This window comes from Clupea harengus, chromosome 12 (assembly GCF_900700415.2).
Source record: "Clupea harengus chromosome 12, Ch_v2.0.2, whole genome shotgun sequence".
In the NCBI taxonomy this organism is placed as follows: domain Eukaryota; kingdom Metazoa; phylum Chordata; class Actinopteri; order Clupeiformes; family Clupeidae; genus Clupea; species Clupea harengus.
Genome location: NC_045163.1, coordinates 548,002 through 574,964, shown reverse-complemented (window position 1 = coordinate 574,964; position 26,963 = coordinate 548,002). Strand labels below are relative to the sequence as shown.

General features: G+C 39.1%; 1 protein-coding gene across 8 annotated transcripts in view; it reads right to left on the bottom strand.

Annotated features, from left to right (window-relative positions):
- jak2a (Janus kinase 2a) overlaps positions 1-26,657 on the bottom strand; it is a 64,910-nt gene extending 38,253 nt beyond the window's left edge. The window contains exons 1-6 of one of the 8 annotated variants that reach the window (XM_031577822.2): positions 26,233-26,657; positions 25,903-25,972; positions 24,881-24,971; positions 16,504-16,735; positions 5,489-5,612; positions 263-380 (exon numbers count right to left, since the gene is read on the bottom strand). In XM_031577822.2, coding sequence (XP_031433682.1) covers positions 263-380; positions 5,489-5,612; positions 16,504-16,711 — 450 coding nt within the window. In that variant the 5' untranslated portion in view covers positions 16,712-16,735; positions 24,881-24,971; positions 25,903-25,972; positions 26,233-26,657. The other 7 variants (XM_031577824.2, XM_031577823.2, XM_042709465.1 and 4 more) reach the window with 7 other exon arrangements.
- Positions 26,658-26,963: the final 306 nt, after the last annotated feature.

Genomic DNA, 26,963 nt, shown 5'->3' with positions numbered 1-26,963 from the left:
TGCTTTTAAAATGCTCTAACAGAGATTCTATCTAAGTGTTGCTACCATTGCAAGTTTTGTTCGGTTTGCCAAAGTCCAGACAGAAGAAGGTTTTGCTGCGCTTAAAGAAAAACAATTGGCAACCAGGGGAATGCCTGGACTTCAAGACATCAGTATAGAGGTACTGAATACTCCAAAATCACAACACTGTCCTCAGTCACTGCATTCAGAGCACTTTCTAGTCCCATCTTCCCTCTCTGAACACACAGATAGATGACCTCACCTGAGCAAATAGATAAGCCATGATGGCATCATCTAACACAGGGGTTTCGGAGCCTTTGGTCACTCCATAGCGATGGGCACTGCCAGGTCCACTGCTGTGCCAACCAGGGAAATAAAACCTGTAGTAGCGGAGAGGAAAGAAAGGAGAAAGAAGAATACAGTAAGATGCAAGGTAGCTAAAGAGGAATTCTACTACTAAACCATTGGCATCCAGTCAGTGCTGTCAGCAGTAAGTGCTGTCCCGTACGTTGTGAGAGGGAGCCCTCGTAGATTGGACAGCTGTTCCCAGAAAAGCTCAATCAGTTTAAAAAAAATGGGGAATTTTGAGGTCAGGGCAACATCTTGAAATGTTCATTCATGAACAATGTGTGCATGGGACATTATCCTGCTCAAAGAGAGCAGTGTAATCAGGGAATACCATTGCCATGAAGACATGACTGGTTTGCAACCATGCTTAGGCAGGTCCAAATGAATGCCTGAATGCAGGGTCTCCGCGCAGAACATTACCTAGAGCATCACACCCACTCTACCCATCTGGCTACAATCACATTTCAGCAGACAATATTTGCCAGTTTTAATGATTGATCTCCATAAAATTGTCCTTTAGAAACAATTTATGAAGAAATCTTCCACAGGGTGGCGCTCTAACAACCCAGAAAGCATTTCCCCCTGTAGCCTTTGGCAACATCATCATGACAGAGCTCCCATTTAATAATACTTAAGTGATCCATTATATTATTTGCCAACACAAGAGTTACCGAGGGGTCCCTCCGTCACAGGGGATGTAGGGCACTTGCACTACGGCATGACATCAATGGTTTTGGGGGGAAAGTGTAGCAGGGCAAGACTGACACCAGGCCAGGGTGAACCAGTGCTCTACTCACACTTGATTTGAATGAACACATAACCCTAACCCAGTAAATATGTCTGTCGTTTGAACTTCGACTTCGATTTAGAGGTTATGGCCAGACCTCAGTTATGGTCACCTGTTTTTATTGGTTTATATTTTCATGTATTTCATGGATGAGTGTTTGTTACCTTTATAATATCTAAATAGATTTGAGATATTTTGATTTTGGCTTAAAAGAACTTTCAGTTTGTGGTCTCATCATCTTGTTCTCCATTCCCAAAGTGATTTTGGTTTGTTTTCCTTGTTTTGAGTCCAATCTCACCGTCATAACCAGAAGGTAGATTATCATCTTATTAGTGATCTGTTAAGTAAAGGATAATGTATTGTCCGGAGGTCATTATCCAAAAATAAATCCCGACGGGGTCAACAGCACCCAGACGCGCAGTGGAGGGGTGTTGTTTCGTCCTGAAGGGATTTATTTTTGGATAATGACCGACGGACAATACATTATCCCGCTTATTATACGGTTACTTGCCAAAACGATAGAAGACATTCCTCCAAAATACCTCTTTTTAATGATTTAGTTGCCTTTTCATGATTCCCGCTAAGAAATAAATAGTTCTTCAAGCAAATAGAACTTTCCAGTTTCAGGTGTTGCGTAGCAACCCATTACTTGCTGACTTCAAATTACAATGAGTCTGTTACGTTAAATGACCAGACTACTTGCGGAATGATATGAAAGATGTGAATTAGAGGCACAAAACCCGTTGCCAATGACAGCGGTCATTATCAAGAAATATCTGACCTGCGAACGTTGGGATGGCCCATTCAAATCAACGGTACTTTTTGGAACATTCTGAAGAGCTGTGTAATAATGTACTTTAAAAAGTTAGGGAAACAAATGTTTTGACAAAACACCATATCAACTATATGACTTTTGTAGTGTGCATGACTGTACAAGTTGTGTTAGTTTAGTTTTCAATTGTCACAAATGCCTCAAATACAACAACATACACTATTGTGAATACACTAAAAATGAATCAAATGCCTTGAATACAACAACATACACTATTGTGAATACACTAAAAATGAATCAAATGCCAGAAGAAGCCTGCTCCTCCAATGTTTGGGCCCTAAAAATGAACAGGTGCAGGGCCTATTGTTTCCTTAAGGATTATTATTCATTTTCTTCAAGACTTTGGTGATTTCTGTAGGTGAAAACTCAAAAACCTGAAATTTGGTACACACATCAGGCCCAGGGACTTCATAGTGCTCTCATATGACAGTGAGGGCCTTATTTTGACAGGGAAAAAAGCTGGTGGAAATAGAACATCTAAACTCTGTGATAAACAAAACTTTCTGCTCAAGGGGTGGATTTTGGATATCGGTGTGAAGACAGACTCTTCTGTTACAGGGAACATTTAAATGTGCCAATCACATATTGTAGTATTGGACACTAGAGATTGGCATAATTAATCGACAATCGATTAATTGATCATTAAGAATTTCGTCGATGACATTATTTTTTCAGCGATAAAACTAATGCATGTTCTGTTGCGTAGTGTGAGTCTTGAAAGAATGCAATGGATTTCGCTATGTGGCAGCAATTAAACATTTTACCACACGAGGGCAATGTTTGAAAAAAAACGCCACAGGCCTACTCAGTTACCTGCGAGTTTCCGTGTATTTCAAAAGTAAACATGAAGAGGTCACGCCGAAGTGTAGCGTGGGACCATTTTGATTCACTGCCAACACTGCGAAGCTGTGTATAAGTACAACTCGGCCACGACTCAAATGATGTACCACTTGAACAACGCACATCCGACCCTGGTTAGTGGCGGTGCATCCTGCTCTTAACCTAGCATCAACTGACAGCTGCGATGCACAACGAGCAGGGTAGGCTAGCATTGTTAGGTAGGCTAATCTCTCTCTCACCCTCTTTCTCGACTCGTGCCTTTTTTGATAGTTTTGAGTTACATTTGGCAAAACCTGTCAGACCTAAGTATTATATATTTTTGGTTAAGTTATTGTTTAACATGATTGTTAGGGCTGTCAATAGATACAAAAAAATTAACTAATTAATCTCACATTTTGAAATTCATTAATCTAGATTAATCGCGATTAAAAGTTTGATAACCAACATAACTACGACATCCAAGAGAGCTTGAGGATGTTATGCACGCGAGTTGAGCCTAATTGTCAAGGTAACGAGCTGTCAGAATGTTGGAGTTCGTTGGAAATCTCTCTACATTGGTCAGACATTCTGCAACTTTACCCGATCCAACTGAACATGTTGAACTCTTCCGACAGTACCCGACAATGACCAACAAACACCAACTGCTGGCGCACACTGACCCAACTGTTGGCGTTTGTTGAAGAATGTTGGCGTTTGTCGGGGCAGTGTGCAAGCTGCTTTAAACAGAAACTTTCCGCCCAACAATCCCTCAGCGCTCTCCATCTTCAACTACCGTCTCGGTCTCTCCAATCTAACTGACTGTAGGCAGGCAGCGGTTTCGTGTCAGGGGTCAACGCACACCAGAAGTAAATAAAGTTGCGTTAGCTGCGTTAAAATATTTTATCGCATTAATCCCGGTCACAATAATCTCATAGATTAACGAGTTAACTTTGACATCCCTATTTTTTATATTATTATTTTTATTATTTGCATATATGAGCACCGGCTTCTAGCCCTCGGCTCCGCTGCTTAAGAGTACAGCAGCGCATATTTTCAAGTGTAACCATTGAATGGATCCGTTTAACTGCCACAAGAGTTGTCCATCTTGTAAGTTTAACTGCCACAAGAGTTGTTCATCTTGTAATAAAGATCTCAATGAGGAAACACGCTGTGTTTTTGTATTTTCACTGCATTTTAATACAGCCTATGAATAGTGAATTTTAATATGAAAAATATGAATGATTAATCGAAAAATCGATCGTTAATTCTCCCGACGATCGATTAAGACAATTTAATCAAATGTCCATCCCTATTGGACACAGAAGAAGGCACCTGTTCATTATCCACATAGGCCTACTCAAGCCATAGAGCGCTGTATCAGAAGCAGCTGGCAAGAATTTGGCAGTTATGTGTCTTTAATTTCAAAATGTATTGTTATAAAATAAGGCATGTATACAGTCATGCCTTATCAACAATCAAGATTAATACATATGTGTGAACCTAGTTGGTGAATTCATTTTGAAACAGTGACGCTTTCACAGCACAAGTGGTTTGGGTCTTCAAAGCGAATGCTTTCACTGTGGCGTAATGTTCTTTTTTACCAAGTGCGTTACGCTTTATTTTTATTTAGCACTTACTGATATGTAGATCTTATTATAATTAGTTTAATCTATTATTTATCTATTATTATATTTTTTTTTACTCCAGAGAACACCTACAGCCCCAATGTCTTACTATTTGCTCTATTCTTCATAAAGTCCCAAAACATAAAATTGAACATCCAAAAAAACGAAATCATCCAAAAAATAACAAAGCATCATTAAACATTATTTGAACTGTGTTAACCTATAGGCTGTACATTACTGTTAACACGATCCCTATGACAGGGCAGGGCAAACGTGCCTCATTTTTCAGATGTGTGTAACGTATTGGTGAGGCAACAAAGCTTAGTTTACAAAGGACGATTTATTAGGAAGACAGCATACCTAACCACTTCACCACAGATATGCTTGAACAGCAGCTCACTATGGATGCCTATTCCAACAAAACACTGACAAGAGAAGGTGCCCACTGGACAACCTTTATGCTGTGTTTATTGTAAAGCACCTCAGGGAAGTGCTGTTGATGTATTTATTGAAGTACTTTAGTCTATGCCACCGCACTTTTGTTCTACTCTTAATGTCTATATATATATATATATATATATATATATATATATATATACACATTAAGAGTAGAACAAAATATATATATATATATATATATATTTTTTTTTTGGGCTGTTCCTACTGTTTTTGGATAGTTGTAGTATTGTTATGTTATATGTTGTTGTTGTGTTATATGTTGTCCCTCGTCACACCCACAGGAGAAGCACTCAAAATTTCGTTGTATAAATACAATGACAATAAAGGCTTTTCTATTTTTTATTTCTATTTTCTATTATAGAGTCATGAGGGTAGCTCTTTGAGGCGGGTAAAGTAGTAGGGATGTATTCTTTTGAATCATAGTACATTAACCAGCGTAGATTTGGGTTGTGATGTATTCTTTTGAATCATAGTACATTAACCAGTGTAGATTTGGCTGCATTGTTTTGTAGGAGACACAGTAAACAACCCTTTGCCCCTAGAGGAAATGGCTGAAAACTGAACAGATGGGCAGAGGAAGAGGATGTGTGCTGGAGATAAAGTCATGACGCTACCTACCTTATCCTGAAGAGCAGCTTTTCACTGGCTGAGTCATCCACTTCAAAGATGTGATTGGGTGAGAACCACATCCTGTCACTCTCTCTCATGAGTCCAAAAAGGTTGCAGTACATTGGGCTCACACCTACGGCAAGAGAGAGAGATCAAATATGAGAGATCTCCAAAAACAGAAAGAACCATGGAATTACAATAAACAAGATCAGAAAGATGAAGAACACAAAGCAAAACACTTACAAAGTCACAAATAAACTATAAATCACATTGTAATTCAACAATTACATCCCAATGATAAATGAAACATTAAATCAAAAAGTCATAGGTTTCAATAAGACACATAAGAGTGTTGCCAGGTTGTCAGTCAATGCAATCTTTTGCTTTGAGGTTTCACAGGCAAAGTCTCCATACTATAGCCAGTGAAATAAAGGATTTCAGAGACCGTTTTATTGTTGTTGTTATTATCATTATTATTATGGTGCTTACAAAGCATGCACTGTACTGTTATTGCTAGGCTTCTACCTAATGTAGTGTTGCAATGTAAAGCATCTTTCTTTCATTCTTTCTTCTTATTTATTTTTCCAGGATTCAAGCTACAGCTTGAACTGCTTAACGTAGAAACTTCATTCAAACTTTGTTGTATAGGTTTTGTAAATGTTTTTTACACTTATGCTATTATTATATTTAAGATAAACAAGTACTGTAACTTCCCTATCTTCCAACCACATCGCTGCAGTGCTTTCTCTCTCTCCCTCCTTATCTATCTATCTATCTCAAACTTCTCCATCTATTTCAACTGCCCACAATGTCATAAATGTGTCAACACATTGGTTAGTTTGTAAGCTATATATAAGCTTATAGAGACCAGAGTGTAAGGGTCAATGTTTTGTTTAGTTAGTGAGCATAAGTGTTGGCGTGGCGTGGCATTCGAGAGTTTTGAGATTAGGCCTAGGTCTCTTGTGTCTATTGTCAATCACCCCCAACCCACTCTGTGTGTGTGTCTGTGCATGTTTCTATCTGTCTGTATGGTTCTTTGTGATCACCGTTTTCTCCATAGTCAAGTTTTATTGTTCTCTGTTGGAGAGGGTTCATGCTAGCATATATTTGAAATGTATTCAAATCTAATTATGTATTGTAGTGTTGTATAATATATTTAAATTGCTTGTTTATTTCTAAATGCTAATATTTTTGTATTACCTTAAAATGATTGAATTCAGAATTAGTTTGTAAAGTATGGTTTTGCATGTTATGTTGAACTCTATTATATTGTTGTCTTCTTATTGTTGTAGTTTGAATAAAGTTACTGATTTCTTGTAAATATGTTTATGGTGTATACCCAACCAGTTGTTGTTTTTTTTTATTTATTTTTATTATAAAACTTAACAGACGTCAGTGTCCTGTTAAGACAGTTGCTTCGGACAAAAGGGGCTGCCACATACTTACACTTTAAAGTAAACTATAAACCTATCATTGCAGCTGAACTATATTTTTTATTTCCAAAATATTGTTTCGAGTGTCCAAAATAAATTGCGTTTTATTTCAACCATACAGGATCTCGTTATTAGGTTTGTGGGAAGGTGAATTAGTGTGTATTATGGTCAGGTTATAGATAGGACACCGAGTGTGTATTATGACTGAGTGTGTATTATGGTCAGATTATAGATAGGAGCCCAACCGCAAAAATTGTTATTGTCAGTTTTCAGATGTTTTCTCAAAATTGTAATAACAAAAACAAACAAACGTAGTAAATCATTACGTGATAACATTCTGTAGCTTAGCCAGAATGCACTGAATGTACTGTGTCTAATCATCATTGAGAGGACCTCCTCTCCGTGGCATTGGGTCTTCACCAGCCTACTGTATGTGGTACTGGAGAATGTCACTATTGGGACTGGGGTGTTCGGGTGTGATTGGACGGACGGCAAGATTGGACGAACAACCGAAAAACGTTACGGAACAAATCAAAAAGTGTAGAATAAGGACCTTGAAGTACTGCAAAATAATAATAATAATTTATTTTATTTGTAATGCACTCTTCATTCAAAAGAATCTCAGAGTGCCAAGAATCTCAGAGTGCCAAAAGGCCCAATAGAGATGCCACATGCTTCCTTGTCTGGTCCCTTTGAAAGCTTCTCCATAAAATCTACTTTTCAAGACCACTGGTGTCCTCCTGATGCGCTTCATCGGGACGATGAGGAAAAAGCCTCGTCTTATGAGTTCCACTACTGTGTGACCTCATAACTACTGTACGTTATGGATGTGATATGACAAACAGTGAAGACTGAGTTGAGGAGACTATGTCTGAAATATGACACGCTATCTGGTCTAAACGTAACACCCATGAACAATATGCCATGGCAACCTCTTTAAAGATGTCAGTGGTGTCAGTATCGCTACACCGGAGGAGTATTTGACACAAAGCTGAATTGCAATATTTGCATTGTCTTATCAGCCTAAAAATAATATTTACTCACTACAGAAACCGTCTGTAGTGTCCAAACCCAGCAATGGACAAGCAATCAGTCAGGTTTTGAGTCTGGGAGTGATGGGGATGACGCCTTGTTTACTATGGGAGAGGGGTAAATAAAGGCAGACTCTCTATATGTTTTCATATCAACTGGCTTTGCTGTGTCACTCTGTGACAACTCTACACGACAAGACACAATATGGAGTCCTCTCTGATGTTCACAATATGGAGTCCTCTCTGATGTTCACTATCATGACAAGACACAATATGGAGTCCTCTCTGATGTTCACAATATGGAGTCCTCTCTGATGTTCACTATCATGACAAGACACAATATGGAGTCCTCTCTGAGGTCCTCTCTGATGTTCACAACACAATATGGAGTCCTCTCTGATGTTCACTATCATGACAAGACACAATATGGAGTCCTCTCTGAGGTCCTCTGATGTTCAAAACACAATATGGAGTCCTCTCTGATGTTCAAGACACAATATGGAGTCCTCTCTGATGTTCAAGACACAATATGGAGTCCTCTCTGAGGTCCTCTCTGATGTTCACAACACAATATGGAGTCCTCTCTGATGTTCACTATCATGACAAGACACAATATGGAGTCCTCTCTGAGGTCCTCTGATGTTCAAAACACAATATGGAGTCCTCTCTGAGGTCCTCTCTGATGTTCACTATCATGACAAGAGACACAATATGGAGTCCTCTCTGATGTTCACCATCATGATAAGACACAATATGGAGTCCTCTCTGATGTTCACTATCATGACAAGAGACACAATATGGAGTCCTCTCTGAGGTCCTCTCTGATGTTCACCATCATGATAACACAATATGGAGTCCTCTCTGATGTTCTCCATCACGCCAGAGAGGACTCAACATGACCCACCAAAAACACCTTAGTTACGTCGACTACTTACAACCACAGATAAGAAAGAGAGATGCTGCAGCAAATAGGTAACAATTACCATCTTTAAGACTTAGTAAGTTAATAGTTCAATTACCATCTTTAAGACTAAATACGTTCATAATTCAATTACCATCTTTAAGACTAAATAAGTTCACAGTTCACCTGCACTGAAGAAATACTTTCATTCTCATCTTAGCTTGGTTGTAGTTCCTAAAAATTGAAGATATTTTCTGTCATCCTGTTTGTGATCAACACAACATTGGTCACAGAATTCCACCCTGTGTGTAGGGAGGTCACTAAACCACAACATTTGTTTCTGACATTTGATTAATGGAATGAGCAACCAAGTACAATTAACTTAATCACTTATAACTGGGTTGGATTATAAAGTTAAAGTAAAGTAAAATTAAACTGATGACAATCTCAAGGAACCTCTTAGACAAATGAAGTGTCTAGTTATAATGTCAGATATACTGACTAAAATCACTGTGACTTCTGGGTGTATCTGAGATCAACAGTAAAACAACAACTGGATTCAAACTTATTCTGCCTCTCCTGCATTTTTAAGCATAACTTACTTACAACACAAACTTTCCATTTACTGTGGGAGCATGAGAACCCAAGACATTAGAACCCAAGACATTAGAACCCAAGACATGGGAACCCAAGACATTAGAACCCAAGACATGGGAACCCAAGACATTAGAACCCAAGACATTAGAACCCAAGACATGGGAACCCAAGACATGGGAACCCAAGACATTAGAACTAGGGGTGGGAATCTCTTGGCACCTCACGATTCGATTCGATTCCGATTCAGAGGTCAACGATTCGATTCTAAACCGATTATCGATTCTAAACCGATTATCGATTAGCGATTCTAAACCGATCATCGATTATCAATTCTAAACCGATAAAACGATTATCGATGCATCTCGATTTTTAAAACATTTGAGTTTGCTACTCAGAGTCTCAAATCACTTCCTACTTTGTGTTTGATAATTAAAGAAAAACAACAGATGAATTACCTTCTCTATTTTTTATTAGAGAAAAAGCTTTTCCTTGTCACAATTATGACTTTCTATGAACAATGCAATAATCGATGCTCTTGCATTTCAACAGAAAATGAATGTGTAAAAAAAAAAAAAATTATAATTTTTTTTTTTAATTTAAAAAAATCGATTATGAACTTTTCTGAATCGAAACAGAATCGTTCTAGAGAGAATCGAGAGAAATCGAAAAATCGATTTTTTTTTCCCACCCCTAATTAGAACCCAAGACATTAGAACCCAAGACATGGGAACCCAAGACATTAGAACCCAAGACATTAGAACCCAAGACATGGGAACCCAAGACATGAGAACCCAAGACATGGGAACCCAAGACATGGGAACCCAAGACATTAGAACCCAAGACATGGGAACCCAAGACATTAGAACCCAAGACATTAGAACCCAAGACATTAGAACCCAAGACATGGGAACCCAAGACATGGGAACCCAAGACATTAGAACCCAAGACATGGGAACCCAAGACATTAGAACCCAAGACATTAGAACCCAAGACATGGGAACCCAAGACTGGGTGTACGAAGCAGCAGCCGTGTGTAGAACTATGAGGGGTGTACAATTATACTATGCTACAATGCTATTACTATAACAATTTCACAACATTAATATTCACCTTCCTAAACCACAGTTCCAAAATATTCAGTTGTTAAAATACCATCTTCATTATTCAGCAGCTAAAATTCAACTCACTATTTTTCACCCTCAAAAAATTCAGTCTGCCAAAATTTCAGTCCACCAATCCTGGTATCACAGGAAGAGCAATGGATTGCTGATAGACCTACACTTTCAACTGTTGGAGCATGAGGGCCCACTTATCGCTAACGATATAATGAAAAGGTCCAAGACTTCTGGTGCACAAGGGAGAAAAAAAAAACGGAGAAAAGACGAGGAAAGAACGCCCAATGTAGAGAGGTATGTCATCTTAAGTTAACATTAAAATCCTGTTTCGTATGTAAACATTTCATTTGTAGTAACTATCTAGCTAAGTACCAATGAAGCTCAAACTGGATAATGATGCTACGATAGCTGCTAGACTCCAAAAGGATATGAACCTTCAAGCAAATAGCTAGCTATCTGGATAACTGCTCCTTCTTAGAACGGAAGGCAATGTGCAGACATTTTGCTGACCAATATCAGTGATAATGACTGACACTGTATCCATAAAAACATAGATTTCAGTTGTTCAGATCCTCACATTGTCGTCGTGTGGGGGTTCAAGCTTTGAATGATCCGAATCCTGTGGTCAAACGATAGTACTTCTAGTTGCTTGTCCTATTGCAGCTACATGTGCTTGTAATAGGCTAATATCTACTTTACAACTCTCCAGATGCACTCAGGAAATATTTGCAGAAGCCCCTAGTTAGGGACCTAGGGACACCTGATCTCCCATCTACACCACTCTCTGAAGCATGGAAGTTCAGCCAATTATTTGTGGTCTCTGTGTAATTGATAATACACAGCTACGTTGTCGTTGTTGTTATCGTTAAATGTTACAGTTACACCTTTTTACAAATTAAATTAAATTAAGGTTTTTACAAATAAAATGTATTCAATTTGACAGAGTGCTACGGTAGACTGCAGTAGAATGACAACAGTATGGATGTTTTGTATGTTGAATACAGCTGCAGGTTAAGCAACATCCAGCTACCTCCAGTAAAACAGCCTGTCAGGGCAGTTCTGTTAACTATACCGCCGTTATGTTACTATGTCAATATCAGCCAAATCCAGACACTTAATGAATATTATACTGAAACCATCTATATTTATTCAAGTTGTCTACTGGACCAATTAAAGGTAAAATAACTTATTTCCATTAAAAATCATTTAAACCTAGATTATTTTTTCACTCATTTAATTGAGCAGTACTGGTAAACCGTTATCTATAACTTATGCTTTAGGTGTGTTTATTGTCCGATGTGTTGTCATTTATGAATCATTGTGCATCCTTACTAAAAAGGATTAACAACTATATGTGCATGCATGTTTGGATTTGCCAGCAGAAGAAAGAACATTAAGCACAAGATCCACTGCTTCTACTCTCCAGCCTGCAGACACCTGTAGGTGAAACCGGGGTTGCTACATTAGTTTAATTAAATCAGTCTCATAAAATTTAATAATCATTAAATTTAGTATTTAATATTTTATAATTAAATTACTAAAACAATGAAAAGCTCTAGTTGTACCACTATGCTACAGTCTAAGTATGGTATCACAATACTATAGTACTACAATATCACTACAAAGTCTATAACACTTCATGAAACAACCAGAGAAGTGAAGGCATTTGAAGTACTTGATTGGCGGAAAATGGCTTTCAGTGGAATATTGGAACAACAACAGACAAGACAATTGTTTAAGTCTAAATAAACAATTTATTAAAGGTAACAAACAGTAATGAATGGCTAATACTAATCATATAAACAACTGAGTATAACCATGAAACAAGGCACAAAGTGGAGTTGGGCATACAGAGGAGGGGGCATAAGATCCTCCTCGTCTCTGTGTGTGTGTGTGTGTGCGTGCGTGTGCAGGTATGCGCGGTTACGCGCTAACTGGAGAAAGAGGGAGGCGATAGATAGTATATGCGTGAATGAATATAGTGCGCCGGGCGTCACCTAGATTGGGGGTGGTCAGCGGATGCGAATGCAGATCCGAGGCCAGCTTTGCCTGTTTTAGGCGCCCATTTAAGTTGGAGGATGGGCACAAATGCAATGAGTAGACAATGGATTCTTATCTCGAGGGTAGAATCCAGGCTATAGGCCTTTAACGCAATACAAAATATATAAGCAGCACTTAAATCGCGATGTGTACGTGTATACGTTCAGATGGTGATTGAGGGAGTTAGAGAGAGAGATGGTGCATGCACGTTCTAACAAAATAGCAAAGTAAAAGAAAGCAAGATAATGTCACGGTTACAAACCGTGCAAACTGTGAATTACAAAGTGCGCATTTAAATCATAAATGAAATAAAACAAGGATACTTTCACACAGATATTAACACACATATAAGACTAATCTCTGCCCAGATGTCAGCCTTACTTGATTAACGCTCTTGCTCAGCGTTAAACGGTGTATTACGGAATTCCAACTGAACAGCGCGGGACGCAGGTTCGGGGGAAGATGTCCATGTCCTTCCTTAGCTCGTCAGCTGAAAACTCGTGCAGGCCTCGGTGGGCATCAGACGGTCTTGAAGGAGGTAGAAGTTCTGTTCGTCGACGTGGAGAAACTAATAAGGGAAGCCGGTCGCCTTATCTTACTCAGAACACTGCTGGGCTGCAGTATAATTTTACCGGTATATCTTAGGCTGCAACTAAACGAGTCAAAGTATTTTCGTAACTTCGGCCAAAAGTTCAATACGGTTCGTTGTTGCGTGGTCCTTTGTTCTTCTTCTGCAGAGAGGGTATCTCTTAAATGAATGGTGTTTACTGTTGTAAACCCACCGCCAGAGAGACAGATATGTGGGGTTTTCGTGGTTTTAAAGGGAAAAATGCGTCACCTTATTTATCACCTTGCGGTGACCAATACGGAGTCAATGAAATGTAGATAAGAAAGTCAAAGTGATAAGAGAATTGTGGGTAATGTAGTCTATGGTGGGACATTCACTTACACACCCCAGCATCTGGCTGGCACATGTCCAATCATCACGGCAGCACTAGAGATCCTGCTGACAACAAATGAATGGTACTCCACCAAACATGTGGTAACATTGCATGGACGGATAGTCTTGTAAGACATAAAAGAGCACTTTTTGAAGCGAAAGCAGCCTACTATTCTTCATCGATTGAAAATAATTAAAACAATCCAAGGTTTCTCTTTAACACCATTTCTAGACTAACAAAAAAATAAAAACATTCTGTTCCTATGACATTCAATCCTATGATTTCATGACTTTTTCAATAACAAAATATTAACAAGAGAAATAATGCAGTCTCCTCCCCCTCCATGACCCTACAGCCCTTCCAGGATGCACTATGACTACCGCTGTAACACTCCCACAACCTGCTGCACTCCTTGAATCACCATGACTACCGCTGTAACACCCCCACAACCTGGTGCACTCCTAGAATCACCATGACTACCTCTGTAACACCCCCACAACCTGCTGCACTCCTTGAATCACCATGACTACCGCTGTAACACCCCCACAACCTGGTGCACTCCTAGAATCACCATGACTACCGCTGTAACACCCCCACAACCTGGTGCACTCCTAGAATCACCATGACTACCGCAGTAACACCCCCACAACCTGGTGCACTCCTAGAATCCTTTACACCCATTGACCTCCCTGAACTCTATTCCCCAATTTACTCTTCTAAATCATCAATGTGCCTACTAGACCCTATCCCTACAAAAATACTTAAACACGCACTAACCTTATTAAATAAAACTGTACTTGACACTACAATGTCTATTTCGTCCTGGTTCTTCACTTCAAATGTAAAGCACTTTATGCTTTCTTCTCTTTTTCTCTGCCGTTGAATTTATTTCTAGTTTTGTAGTACTTTCTTCTTCAAATTTCTTCTACTTTCTCAGTTATTCTTTCAATCTATCAGTCTTTACACACCTCTCTCTCTTATTTTTAGCCTTCATTCTAATGTCAGTCTTTCTTAATTACTTTAAATGTTCTAATCTTTACCTTTTTTTGCTTTGCATGCACTGGTATTTTCTTTAGGAAATCTTGTTCCTTTTGCACTTTAGAAAAACACTAAGGGCCTCATTTACTAACATTGCGACCGCAGCTTAATCTGCGCCTTTGCCAAACCGCAAATAACGCATGGTATTTTGCATCCTATTTATCAAACAAGAACATCGTTGCGTCATCTGCGCCTAACACCGCCCATTAGTGTTATTTAGCGCTCCGCTAAAATAGGGAAGAAAGAGCCTACGTCTTCCACCGTGGATGATGAGCTAAAATTAGAATTAGAGCTTTTGGTTCACGAGGTTACAGCAAACTAACCCAGGTAAATATAGAAACTCATAAATATTTCTCCGTTTAGCCCTTCCGTCCACATTAAAAGTTGTGATCACTTTGAATTCAAGACTGTCTTTTATTGGTGAGCTGATTTTGGGAAATTCAACTTTTCAGCGAACATTGAGTTTCTGGGTTGCTATGGTTACCCCTCCGGGTGCCTGTGTAGCTTCATATTAACGAGTTTATGTTCACAAGTTCATATTTACACATATTAACATGAGTTAATCACACACAGGCAACTGCATACTGTTACTATGGTTCCCTAAGCTAGAGATAGCTAGGATAGTTAATAGCCAGGTTAACTGCTCCATAGCATCCCGTTAAATAGTCTGGTAGGAATACACGACACCCCTTACTTTAAAACGGCGCATTCCAACACTGAAAACCAGGCTTTTCAAAAATGCTGCCCTAGGCAGATACATTTGAAAACTGGAGTTGTAGCGTGGACAGGGCAGGGACAACTGAAATTTTCAGACGTTAGGTTTGCTTGAACTATGGGTGAAAATACGGTTTAAAGTAAACCATACTATGACCGGCAATTCTGGGTAAAGCGTGGCCGAACAGCTAGCTGGTGGGACAATGTTGTATATGCCTATATTAAATGATACATCAAATATAAACATTTAAAAAAAAATAACATTTCTGATGTTCGTATTTTTCAAATTTCTCGCAGGCACATAGTTTTCATTTAGCAGCTGATATGTCATGCTGAAAAACCTCTTGTTTCGTTACTAATAGGGTACATAATTAGGCGCACTTTACGCATCTCCTCCCATCTCTTTGCGACGAACACCCACTTTCCCTTATACACTCCCAGCAGCGGTAATCTAAAGTGCGCCACCTTTGATAAATACGGTTTTAGGTTTTTACCCGCTATTTTACGCCTGAAACAGGCGCAATCCTGTTAGTAAATGAGGCCCTAATAGTCTACAAAATTGCAGGCATTCATTTTAAAACAGGTTGTCCAAGCTTCAATTATGTGTCAACTTTAATTGTTTTAAACAGAAGAAGCACTACGATTTACTCCTTGAAATAACGCTCCTGGTGAACACTGTCCAGAACAGCAGAAATATTGCCGTCTTCTTGCACTGTAATCTCATCTGACTCATTCGGTTTAAAGGGGTTGCTTGACATCTGACTCATTCAGTTTAAAGGCGTTGCTTGACAATGCTCTTGGTTGGCTTTAACCAAACCTCTCACTAATTAACTTTGGCCTGGCCCACTTAATATCAGGCTCTGTGCAACAGTGTGCATGCACTGTTGTTTCAGCCAGCCGTTTTCGCAGTCAAAATAGAGCCCTTAAATATTTGACATTCCCACTAGTTTAACCGTACCCTTAATGCAGACTGGTTGGAATTTATCCCTTGGCTTTCCACATGCAAACATTCTTTTTGGAAGCACCAAAAAAAATTGAAGGTACAAATCTGTAGTTAAAAATCCAATTTTAAGTAAAAGTTTGTCCAAGACCACCCCTTCCCCTCTACAAACAAGTGACACCCTGCCAAAGCCCTAGTCTCTGGCCAGGGCCATCCTCATGTATAAGTGGATAGCATACACGAAGGCATCACATCAGAGCACACAGAGACTCACCACACTCCTTGGCAGCGCTGATGCAGAGCTCCTCTGCCACGTGTTGGCCAGGCGGGTATGTGAGGGGGCTGCCCTCGGACACTGCCCTCTCCTGGTGGTACAGGTGGATGTGGAGCGCAGGGAGCGTGAGCTTGGCCACATCGCCATTCTGATGAGCAGGCGAGGGGAAAACAGGCGTCTCCATGGTAATCAAAGCAATACGGCCCATGTGCAGATCTGCAGACACATCCGCCTGGGATCATTAGGAAGAAAGAGAAAGCATTAATCATCTCAGAAGCTTTTAAGAATGTTTCAACTTGTAATTGAATTGTTTTGACCAATTCAACCTGTAACCCTGTCTACTTATGATCAAGAACTCGGTGTTAACGAGTTCACTGTTCACTCTCAGACTGAAAGAAATAGGTTTGTTTGGGGCAAATGAGACATTTAGATATCATTGTTTAATTAACTGGATATCAAACATACCTAAACTCAAATGGTCACTGCTCAATGTCAAATGTATAATCATAACAGAAGCATGATCCCTCAGCTGGTAAATAATATCAATAAGGCCAATTAACCTTCAAATTCCTCTAGGAATGCCATCATACAATTTCTGATGTGTTGTTTTAAAGGGCAGCTTCTAGTTCCTTGAGGGATAGATGTGGAAATCATCTTTCCTTTGTCTTAGGTTTGCTCTACCAATACTATTTCTGTGCATTTGCCTGGGAAACAAACTTTGTACAAATGGTGTCCCGGGTTTAGATAGCAGCTTTGTGAAGAGGTTTTTGTAGAGGCGGGTTCAGATGTAGATGTAGAACGTCTATGGGTATTAGCGCTCATTCAATCATGCATCTATCTGTCCATATCGGAGGGCGTTGGCTTGTGACCAAAATAATGTTGTTGTTGTTTCTGTGACACTGTTCTCCTTTTTTGTGACAGATGCACCTGCAATTCAGGCTCTAAACCTAATTATTTGGCCTGCAGCAATGGTTCACCTTTCCATATAAGGTGTGGCTGCTAAATCATGAGACTAATGCTGTAATAATGATATAATCCAAACACTTCTTCAGTTTTGGAAGATGGTTTCGTTATTTAAAAATGAAATAGCCACACTTCGTGTATTAACTAACAGACCTAAACAAGGCTTTTCAAAAAATGCAGTTAATTTATTTGAAAACGTTTTTGTGTAAGATAAAGGCCTGTAACCTGTATCACCAACCATCTAACCACGTACACACATACATCTGTCCACGTAATGAATGTCTTCATAATTTTGTGGCACGAAAAGCAAAATGTGTGGCACATTCCGGACAATGGTTTTGTTGCATTAACGTAAATATGATGTGTACAAAAGGGATTTAGAACAGCAAGTTACAGAAAGCAGAGCATGCATATATGGCTTTCAGAGATACATTTCTTCCCAATTATTGTTAATTCAGACAGTCAAATAATTCATATTAAATAAATCAAATAATCACACACACAAAATTCACAGTGGCATTCACAATGCCCACTGGTTTTCATTCCTGTAGTTCTCAAGTCACAGAGTAAGCACTGCAACAAATCATTGCGGGACACATAACATTCATAACTTTGTATATTCTGACTTTTCCTCTAAAGAATTAAGATAATTTCCTTTGTGCAAACTAACTACAATGACTAATATTTTCAAAATAAACTTGTTTATGTTGAATTCTTATAAATACTTGAGCACAGCATTTGCCCAACAGTTTAAATTGAATGTGAAGACTGACATGACTGTGGTAAACAAAGGCCAGGATAGTACATTTGAACTGAATTCATTGATTTCATTGGTTTTTCATTGAAAGCCTGTGGTTTCTTTTATCTACTGGTTCCACAGCTTGCCTGACCATGAATAGTCTGAAAGAAGAAAGCAATATTTGACTGACTCCAATCAGGATGCGCAGCAAGAGTATTTCAAGATGATTCAGTCACTTGCCTTCTGTGAGGTTTACATGCTAATCCAAGGGTCTCAAACTAGCAAAATTAGCACCCGACCCGCCAAGGCCCAAAAGCATGTAGATTTCCGTGTTGGTGGGTGAATGACGCCTCCTTCCAAATCCAAATAACTTCTATAGCTACTATCGATGTTACTGAACCTGAGACAACCAGCATTACCTCAGCTAACCCTGCTACAGCTACTACTGCTATAGGAATGAGAAGCTATACCAGCTAGCTATAGGTCAAAGGTCAAAAAGGTGGCAATGGCACTCTATCACTCGTGGAAATCTCCACTGTGATGTCATAAAGATGGTTTCAGTATTGACTTTGACTGTATTTCACCACATTTCTAAATAAAATGCCATAATGGTAACGGGGAACTCGAAAAAGTACCCAACATGTTTAGTAGATTTCTCACAGCCTCACCAGTTTACCAGATGAATCAGACATAGGTCAGTTCCATAATATGCATAGAATGACATTTGATTTGCGATAACACAGTTGTGACCGGGAGAGCGTCGCATCAGGACGGCATGCAAAACAACACAGTCCAATCACACGAGTGCAACAAGATGGCAGAGGTTTACAGCTTTACAGCAGTCGACACAGACAGTAGGCCTAGGCTATGTTTGTCAACATTGATTAAAAACCCATTGATGATGCGTGTTTGTGATGTGTAACCTTTGCATTATATATCCGTTTAAACAACAGACCAATGGAATTGTTCGGTTCGGTGACTGACCAAACAGAAAGAAACTTTGTCTACCATCAACGTTACTGTCGTAACTCTTTGCTAACTCTGGAGAAGTACTGGCGTTGGCAAGTGAGTGACAGCAGACAAAGCACTTATCTCGAATTTGCAATTTTAGGCATTTTTCATATCATCCAAAAACTAAAATTCGTATTAATTGAATAATTCAATACATCACCCAGCCCTAACCACTATGTATCTTCACTAGCAAGCCGTCTACTTTATGGGTAGTTAGCTTGCTAATGTTACATAGTTGACAAGCAGATGTATTGTTTTGGTCACAATAACGGGTACTTCAGATTGTAGAGTGTCAATTGCTCTGTAACTGTAAAAAAAAAAAAAGCAAAAAAGGCAAACAAATGACATATGCAAGAACACACTATTTTTCACAACTTATTTCTGCCCATCAACATAAAACTACATATTTATTTAAGACTGTTGATCAGCTGGTCAATCAACCCCCTTCTTGTGCCCCAGTTGATAGTGAGGTCGCTCATTTTTAAATAAAATGAATGGAATCCGCCGTGCCTTGTTTGCTTTTGTGAGACAGACTCAGACACTGGGTGGGGAGAACTGGTTTGGCCTTAGACATTGGTGTTAAGTCGTATTTTCCATTAGTAAATGTCGTGACATGCACCAAGACATCCCTCAAGCCGGAAAATGTAAACAGGCTGGTGTTCTTGGCTAAGAACATTGAGGCTATTTTGATGACTTTCATTTAAGTTTTAGTTTCCTGTTTTTCGTTATTTCAGCCATAGAGAGAACATTGTGCTAGTAAATAAGGGCCTCCTCAAGCCATGTTTCATGTTTATAATGTTTGAAAGCCATGTTTCATGTTTATAATGTTAATGAAAGTAGTTTTCAATCTTACTTGGTCTTTTTACTCTTAGAAATGTTTATTTTTAATTTTTTTTAAGAAATACATAATTTTGGTGCTTTAGCTACTGGAGAGATCAAATAGTATTAAGGCCATGAATTTAAGATATCGTCCACACATGAAAATACGGTGATTAAAATCGGAGTCAGTATGTAGCCCACACCTAATGTAAGGGTTTCATTTTAACCAAATAGGCAATGAATAACTCATGTTCAACACTTGTGGGCTAACATGGTACAACTTAATTGCACAAGACAGTCTTTTCCATTATTTTAGAAGAGAAATTAAGCTTTTACTTCATTGTTAGATTTCCCCAATGCAATGTATGCAAAACATCTGAAAAAAGATTTAGGTGAGATTAATGGGTACATTAACCTTACTATTATAAATGACTACTCTCAATGTTAGGTACGTTCTAAGAAGTACACAAAGTTCTGCTGTATTGTGTAACTTGCTGGAGAAGATCTCATTTAACAGCAGGCAGAGCAACTAGCCTAGTTATTCCAGGCTTATCTGGCAAACAGTGCTGGGGCCAGTGCTATCACCACTGCCAGACTAGGAGCTGAAAGCCACAGAGAGATACTGCAAACATATCTCACATGGCAATTGAAAGACAAAAAAAATACCATCTATTGCATACCACTATACACTTCCATACTTAGTACGTAACTCTCCCAAACTCTCATCATGACTGCTTCCACCCCACTCCTGTACACAAACTGTGACTCAACTCAGCTGTTGAGTCTGTCCATAATGCCAGAATATTAGGCCAACTGTTGTTGTTTTAATGCATTGGCCTACATGAAAGATTTGAAGTGCTCTCACTCACAATTAAATATTATCCTTCAATGTACCAGCAGGTGTCAGGGAACATTTATTATTCTCTTATTCTTGCGTAAAAACATATTTTTTTTGCGACTGCCCAGTAGTCTTGTCTAGGGATCAACTAGTGTAATGTTTTTTTGGGACCAGTACAGATACTAAATGTTAATGCCAATAACCAATATTTGCAGAAGATATTCTAAGGTTATGTATTGCAGAGGTGACTAAAAAGATAATGATAATTGGACCCCAACTTACAGGAACAGGAAACATGGCTTCTTAAAAGCACCTAATGATTTCAGATAAAATGTCAGGGTATAATAGAGACAAAAACAGCTATTGAAAACAGATATTGAAATCATTATATATCAGTCAATATTGATAATTATTGATAGTTTTTAAAGACCTATATAAGGTCTTTTTTAATAAAGAACATGAGGAACAACTCACTTTGCTAGAAACATAAATAAATAATGGGTGTTCTTTTTTCAAGTATCTCACCAATGTAGATTGTTTGATGACAAAACCTGACATGTTTCCTTGTGCTAGAATGCGTGAATGGTTTTAAGATTTAAGAAAAACCAGGATCTGATTTCTGCAACAGTGGCACTGAAACTTATTTCACTTTATGCTATAGTGTGGGCTGATAATAAAATGATCAGAAGCCCTGTTGAATATAGCCCAAGAATGACTTAATGACTGAAAACTTTATAGCCTAATTATAGACGAAGGGGAATTTCACCTGTTTCAACACAATATTTTTGGCTCCTCCCCGTCTGAGAACAGCTGTTCACATTGATCATCAAGTCAGTCAAAGTTTTTAAAAAAAAAACAACCACAGCCTAATTAAAGATGTCATAAGATTGTCAGCAATTAGGATGCACTCCACAATTTTAAAATGTAATGATCACATCCTAGTTGTTGACAGATAGGGTTGCATTGACCTTTTGAGATACTTCAGGTTCTGCCATACTGGAAAGCAACTTGTTCCATTGAAGTCAATTGAAGTGGAGTTGCTGTCTTTTTACAGCTCGGAAGAAAACAGGTTTGGTGTATTCCTGGTACTTGTACATCATTTCCACACAACCGTTCTCTGATCTCATCAAACTTGCGGGCTGACCTGTGATTTTGTAGTGACAATTCCTCCCTTGACTCCTTCCTAACTGCACTTATCTTCTCACGCACATGATCAGGTTGGAAGATGTTTTGTAGTGCTTGACTGCAGTAATGTACTACAATTTGAGGAAGATGGTATACTTACTATAATGTCAAGAGGCAAGTGTAGGGAGATGGGGGTAGCGTTCCCCCATTGTCTCTATAGAGCTCTCTCCTTTTTTTAAAGGTTCAGTTGAAACAAATTCAAACAATTCATTTGAATGCAACCAATAAGGCGGTTTTCCTTTGCAGGAACTAGCGGGCCGTTTTAGGGCGGCCCGCACCTTTGTGCATTTTGGGATAGCAGGAACCACCCCCGTAGGTCTTCCTTCAGGGCCTTGAGCAGCTACTCCAGGCTTCATACTGCAGTGAAGCCCTGAAACTGCTGCTTGGAGCTCACAGTGATGGTTGACACATATTGGTTCAACGCCATGCGAGTGGCAGACACAAGCACCGTTTTTAAAACAGCAAGAATATTTTTTGCCAGAGATTACATGGTGAATAGCCTACAGCAAAATGAATTCTAGCTAACAGATTTAGCTTCTAGAGGTTACAGTCACCGTCAAAATTCATTTACCAAGAAATTACAGCTGCCATGATGCCATTGAATCGAGTGTTAACAACTTAAAGCAATATTTAACTTGACCCTGGGGTGATCCTAACATTATATAGACATTCTCTGGTTTAACAGTCTAATGATTATGCTGCCACTGGAGAAGTAGGTCATTATTTAGTCATCGCAAGTGAAGAGCAGAATTACTAGGTTTCATCAACTTTTAGGTCCAGTAGTTCCTGCACCGCAGTGGAAAAGCATAGGAAAAAAAAGGATTGAGCATTGGGTCATTCCGTTCCGTCACCATTCAAGCCACCATTCACCATTCAGGTGGAAAGGTACCTATAGATTATACAGTCACCTATAGATACAGTTACCTATAGATACAGTATAGATACAGTCACCTATAGATACAGTCACCTATAGATACAGTCACTTATAGATACAGTCACCTATAGATACAGTCGGGGGGGACAAACTCCAGTCACTAGTGATGCGCAGGTCAGGGTTTTAAAATGCCCGCACCCACCTGGCCCGTTATGAGAGCCAGTCCACACTGCCTGAGCGGAATATTTGTTAAAAAAACAACTTGTCACGCAAACAACGAACTTTAATTTCAACGAACGTGATGACATCCAGATCATGGAGTAAGACTAAATGCTTACTTGTCTGGTACACCTTTCAGAAAAGACAGATACTCATGTAAACTGAACAGCTTAGCACACCAATGATAATAAATGCAGTTTTACATTTTCATTGGTTAATTTAAGTCAATTTAGCCTAGTCCAAAACATTGGAATCTGGCGGGCTATTGCAGCAAGGTGTCACACGAGCCACCACTAACAGACTCCAGTAAACAGTAGTGTAACAAGCCTTAGCCTATATTGATTGCAAGGCTAAATCTATAGCAATAGCATCTGAGTCTAGGCTACTAAACAAACAGAAAAATGGTTCCAAACGGTGGCCTTAATAGTTGTATAGCAACACAATAAGCAGCCCAATACAAGACCCCAACTCTTTCTCGCCAAACGATGCATCCTTCACATCTCTTCCATCTCAACAGTGAACTTAATCAAAATAGCCTAAACCATTTCAGTGTAGTCTTCCTCGTGGCAACCTCTTCTTGTTGACCTACAAAACAAGTTTTGCCTTTTGGTTGGGTAAACTACAATTGCTAATTGATGATAAGACTGCTGATAAGCTGCACTAAAGGCTAGTATGTTAGTCTATATTATAAATGATAAGCCATTATATCCCATCAGGTGTAGAAAGATGTGTGATACTTTATAGGCCTAGTTTGGTAATGCAGATTACTGACAGCCAGGACGTGTGACTGTGAGTGTTTGAGAGAGAGAGAGAAAGGAAGAGAAGGTGTAAATCTATCAGTCACTAGTAGCCTAATGCATAGCCTAACCTTGTACACAATTCAGCACAAGGTTGTAGGTTATTTAACTAAGTCAGAATGTTGCTTTGGCCCAACCGACCTGAACCTGCCTGCCATATGTTCTGATAAGCTTCCTCACCCATGGTTGACCCATGCATCACTTCCAGTCACCATAGTCACCCATTCACTTACATTTCTCCTCCTTTGTGTGTGTGTGTGTGTGTGTGTGTGTGATATGTATATATATATATATATATATACATATACACACACACACACACACACACACACACACACACACACACACACACACACACACACAGAGATTGAAGTGGCAAGACCTGATCTAAGGAAGCCCCAATAATCCCCATATGCAATATACAATTAATTACAGGTAGGCTAACATTTAAGATAATATAATTTAATGACTTTTATGCGTCATCAACCGTCATAAAATTAAGCAGAGAAGGCTGACTCCGCTAAACAGGTGCTCCTATTAACAGGCTGCTAAATTTTGCTTGTAACATTACATAGTTCCTGGCTAGCTAACTTAAGCTAACTTTAGCTAAGAGGATAATGGGGTAACAAAGCACCCACCACCTAGGAGAAAATCACCAAGCAGACATAATGTCAGGCCATTAATCCAACCCTGAGACGGCCAGTTTAGCAAGTTGCTGTACTCTCATACACACTAAGTGTAGCCTCTATTTTCTGACGTGTGTTGTGTTGGGAGTACAGGAAGTTAAAGTGCTTGAGCAGACACTATTTTTTTGTAGACAACATGGTCAATTTACAGCTGCACATTAGTCTAGAACTGGTCACTTCCCTTAAAGGCATTTTCATACCGTGAAAGCTTTATGACACCAAAACTAGTTGCCTATTAAAACATACCTTAAAAGTAGTACATTCCTGCAAACTGCTGCTTTAATATCTCCGAGTCTGAGCAAGCAAAATAGACCATTCAGTTGTCCAGTGTCCACCCCTGCACACACACACACACACACACACACACACATAAACATATACCTAATATTTACAGTATTCTTACAAGGACAAATAGGCCTCAACAGTGGTTGTGTAATGCTTTCAGGCCCCGTCATGAGAAACGATAAATGTTGGCCATTCTTGTTGCTCAATAAGTTAGCACCAAGAGTGTGCAGTACTCTAAACTGTCAAAAGAAATTGATGACAATCAGTTAACGATGAGCTTTTAGGGGCCACTGTTTCTCCCTAGATGTCAACAGTATAACTTCCTTACTAGGACTCGCGTAAGAAACTGCATTGTACTTAAGATGTATTTGTATAGTTTTGGTTATGGGTGGCGGAATCTAGTTGGAATTTAAGAGGAATTGCTGCATCGCAAATTAATAGCGTTAAACACCTTAACAAATAGCTTTAAGGGTATACATTGATGTTCACGGGCAGGAGGAGAAACACTTAGGCTTTAACCTGCAAGCTAACTACGATGTTAAGTCAAATTAAAACATGTGAACTTTGCTATTCCACCCTAACAAGTCCATAAAGACATGCTGTCGTTGTCTCGATACCTGACAAGATAACATATAGCCTAGCGCTAAAATCAACTAAATATCTCTATGAGATTAGCAATTAACAGAGGTTAGCCTGTAACGATGAAATACAGTTGTTAGTCGTAGTCGTCTCTTTAAGCTCGGACAAGCTAATTTAGCTTGAAGCGTTGGCTAGCGTTGATCCCTACAAAACAAGCAACAGTATCAAAGATCGCACATCATTGTACAACACCAGCCATACGTTTGCCAACATGAACTCAACAAACCTGATTACCATCTGAGTTAACAGTAACTTTAATTTGGTGAGTGACCAAAAGCTACGCCATCACCTCCAGTAACGTTAGCGTCCCATAGATTGTTCGTCAGGTTAGCAAAGTCACTTACTTCTAGAGCTTCTCAGATCCTTGGGTGTGAACTCCTTGTACCAAGTAATTCCCAAAGCGCAGATATGCAACTGATATTACGGAAACAGTGGGTTATTCGACGTATTCCCAACATCACGCATCCTTCGGTGCATGTCTCATGTAACGTTAACTGACGTTATGTTACAATTTACCACATTATTTAGCTCGATAGCTAGTGACTTAGCTTGCTGACCAACTAGCTAACTAGATGACGTAGAATAACTTATATGATTTATTTAGCTAGCCAGATACCTAGCTGGGTACCTGTAGGATATGTCTATTGATTGTTGACTCAATTGACTAATATTACCTGGCTAATTTATCTCTGCACTTTAGTCATGTTGATCGTCAGCTAACGTTACCCATCCGTGCTGTTCTGAGAGTGTCATGTCTCTCACTGTAAGACGAAAGTTAACTTAGCTTCGGTAAAAAAAAGGAACCAAAACAACTTGCTAGCTAACAGCCCATAGCAGTGTCAGCATTAGCTGCAGCCGTTATTCCAAAACGAACGACATTTGTCGAGTGTGACTATTTCAATGACAATAAAATATTTCTAACCTAATACATATGGGTAACCATCGCTGGTTACAACAGAATTAGAAACTACCTATCTTTCTGATTGTGAAGGTACAAACTACCTAATGTTAGCTACGCAACTGAGTCCGCCACCAGAAGGCAGGTGTCACCAAAGATTTTAGATTACACGAGCAGTTAGAGGGCGGGGACATTATTTTAAAGAACGTTTCACGTGTTTCACGATATGTAACCTTTTGCGCTTTTCTGCATTATCGTCATTGAAGGCAGGTATTCAAATTAATCTTGATAGCACATGCTGTGCAGTATATGGTGCGTGCAGCTGCGTCCTTATGTGATGATCCCCAGGTGTATAGGCTATCTGCAACAGAAGTTTTTCACCATGCATGTTGTTTGGATATGTAGTTGATAACAAACTAAAAGTCTAGAGAAGGTAACTATTAAAAATAAAACGTTTAATTTAATTGTAAAAAAAATGTTTAGCTCCACAGAAACAGTGCAAAGAAA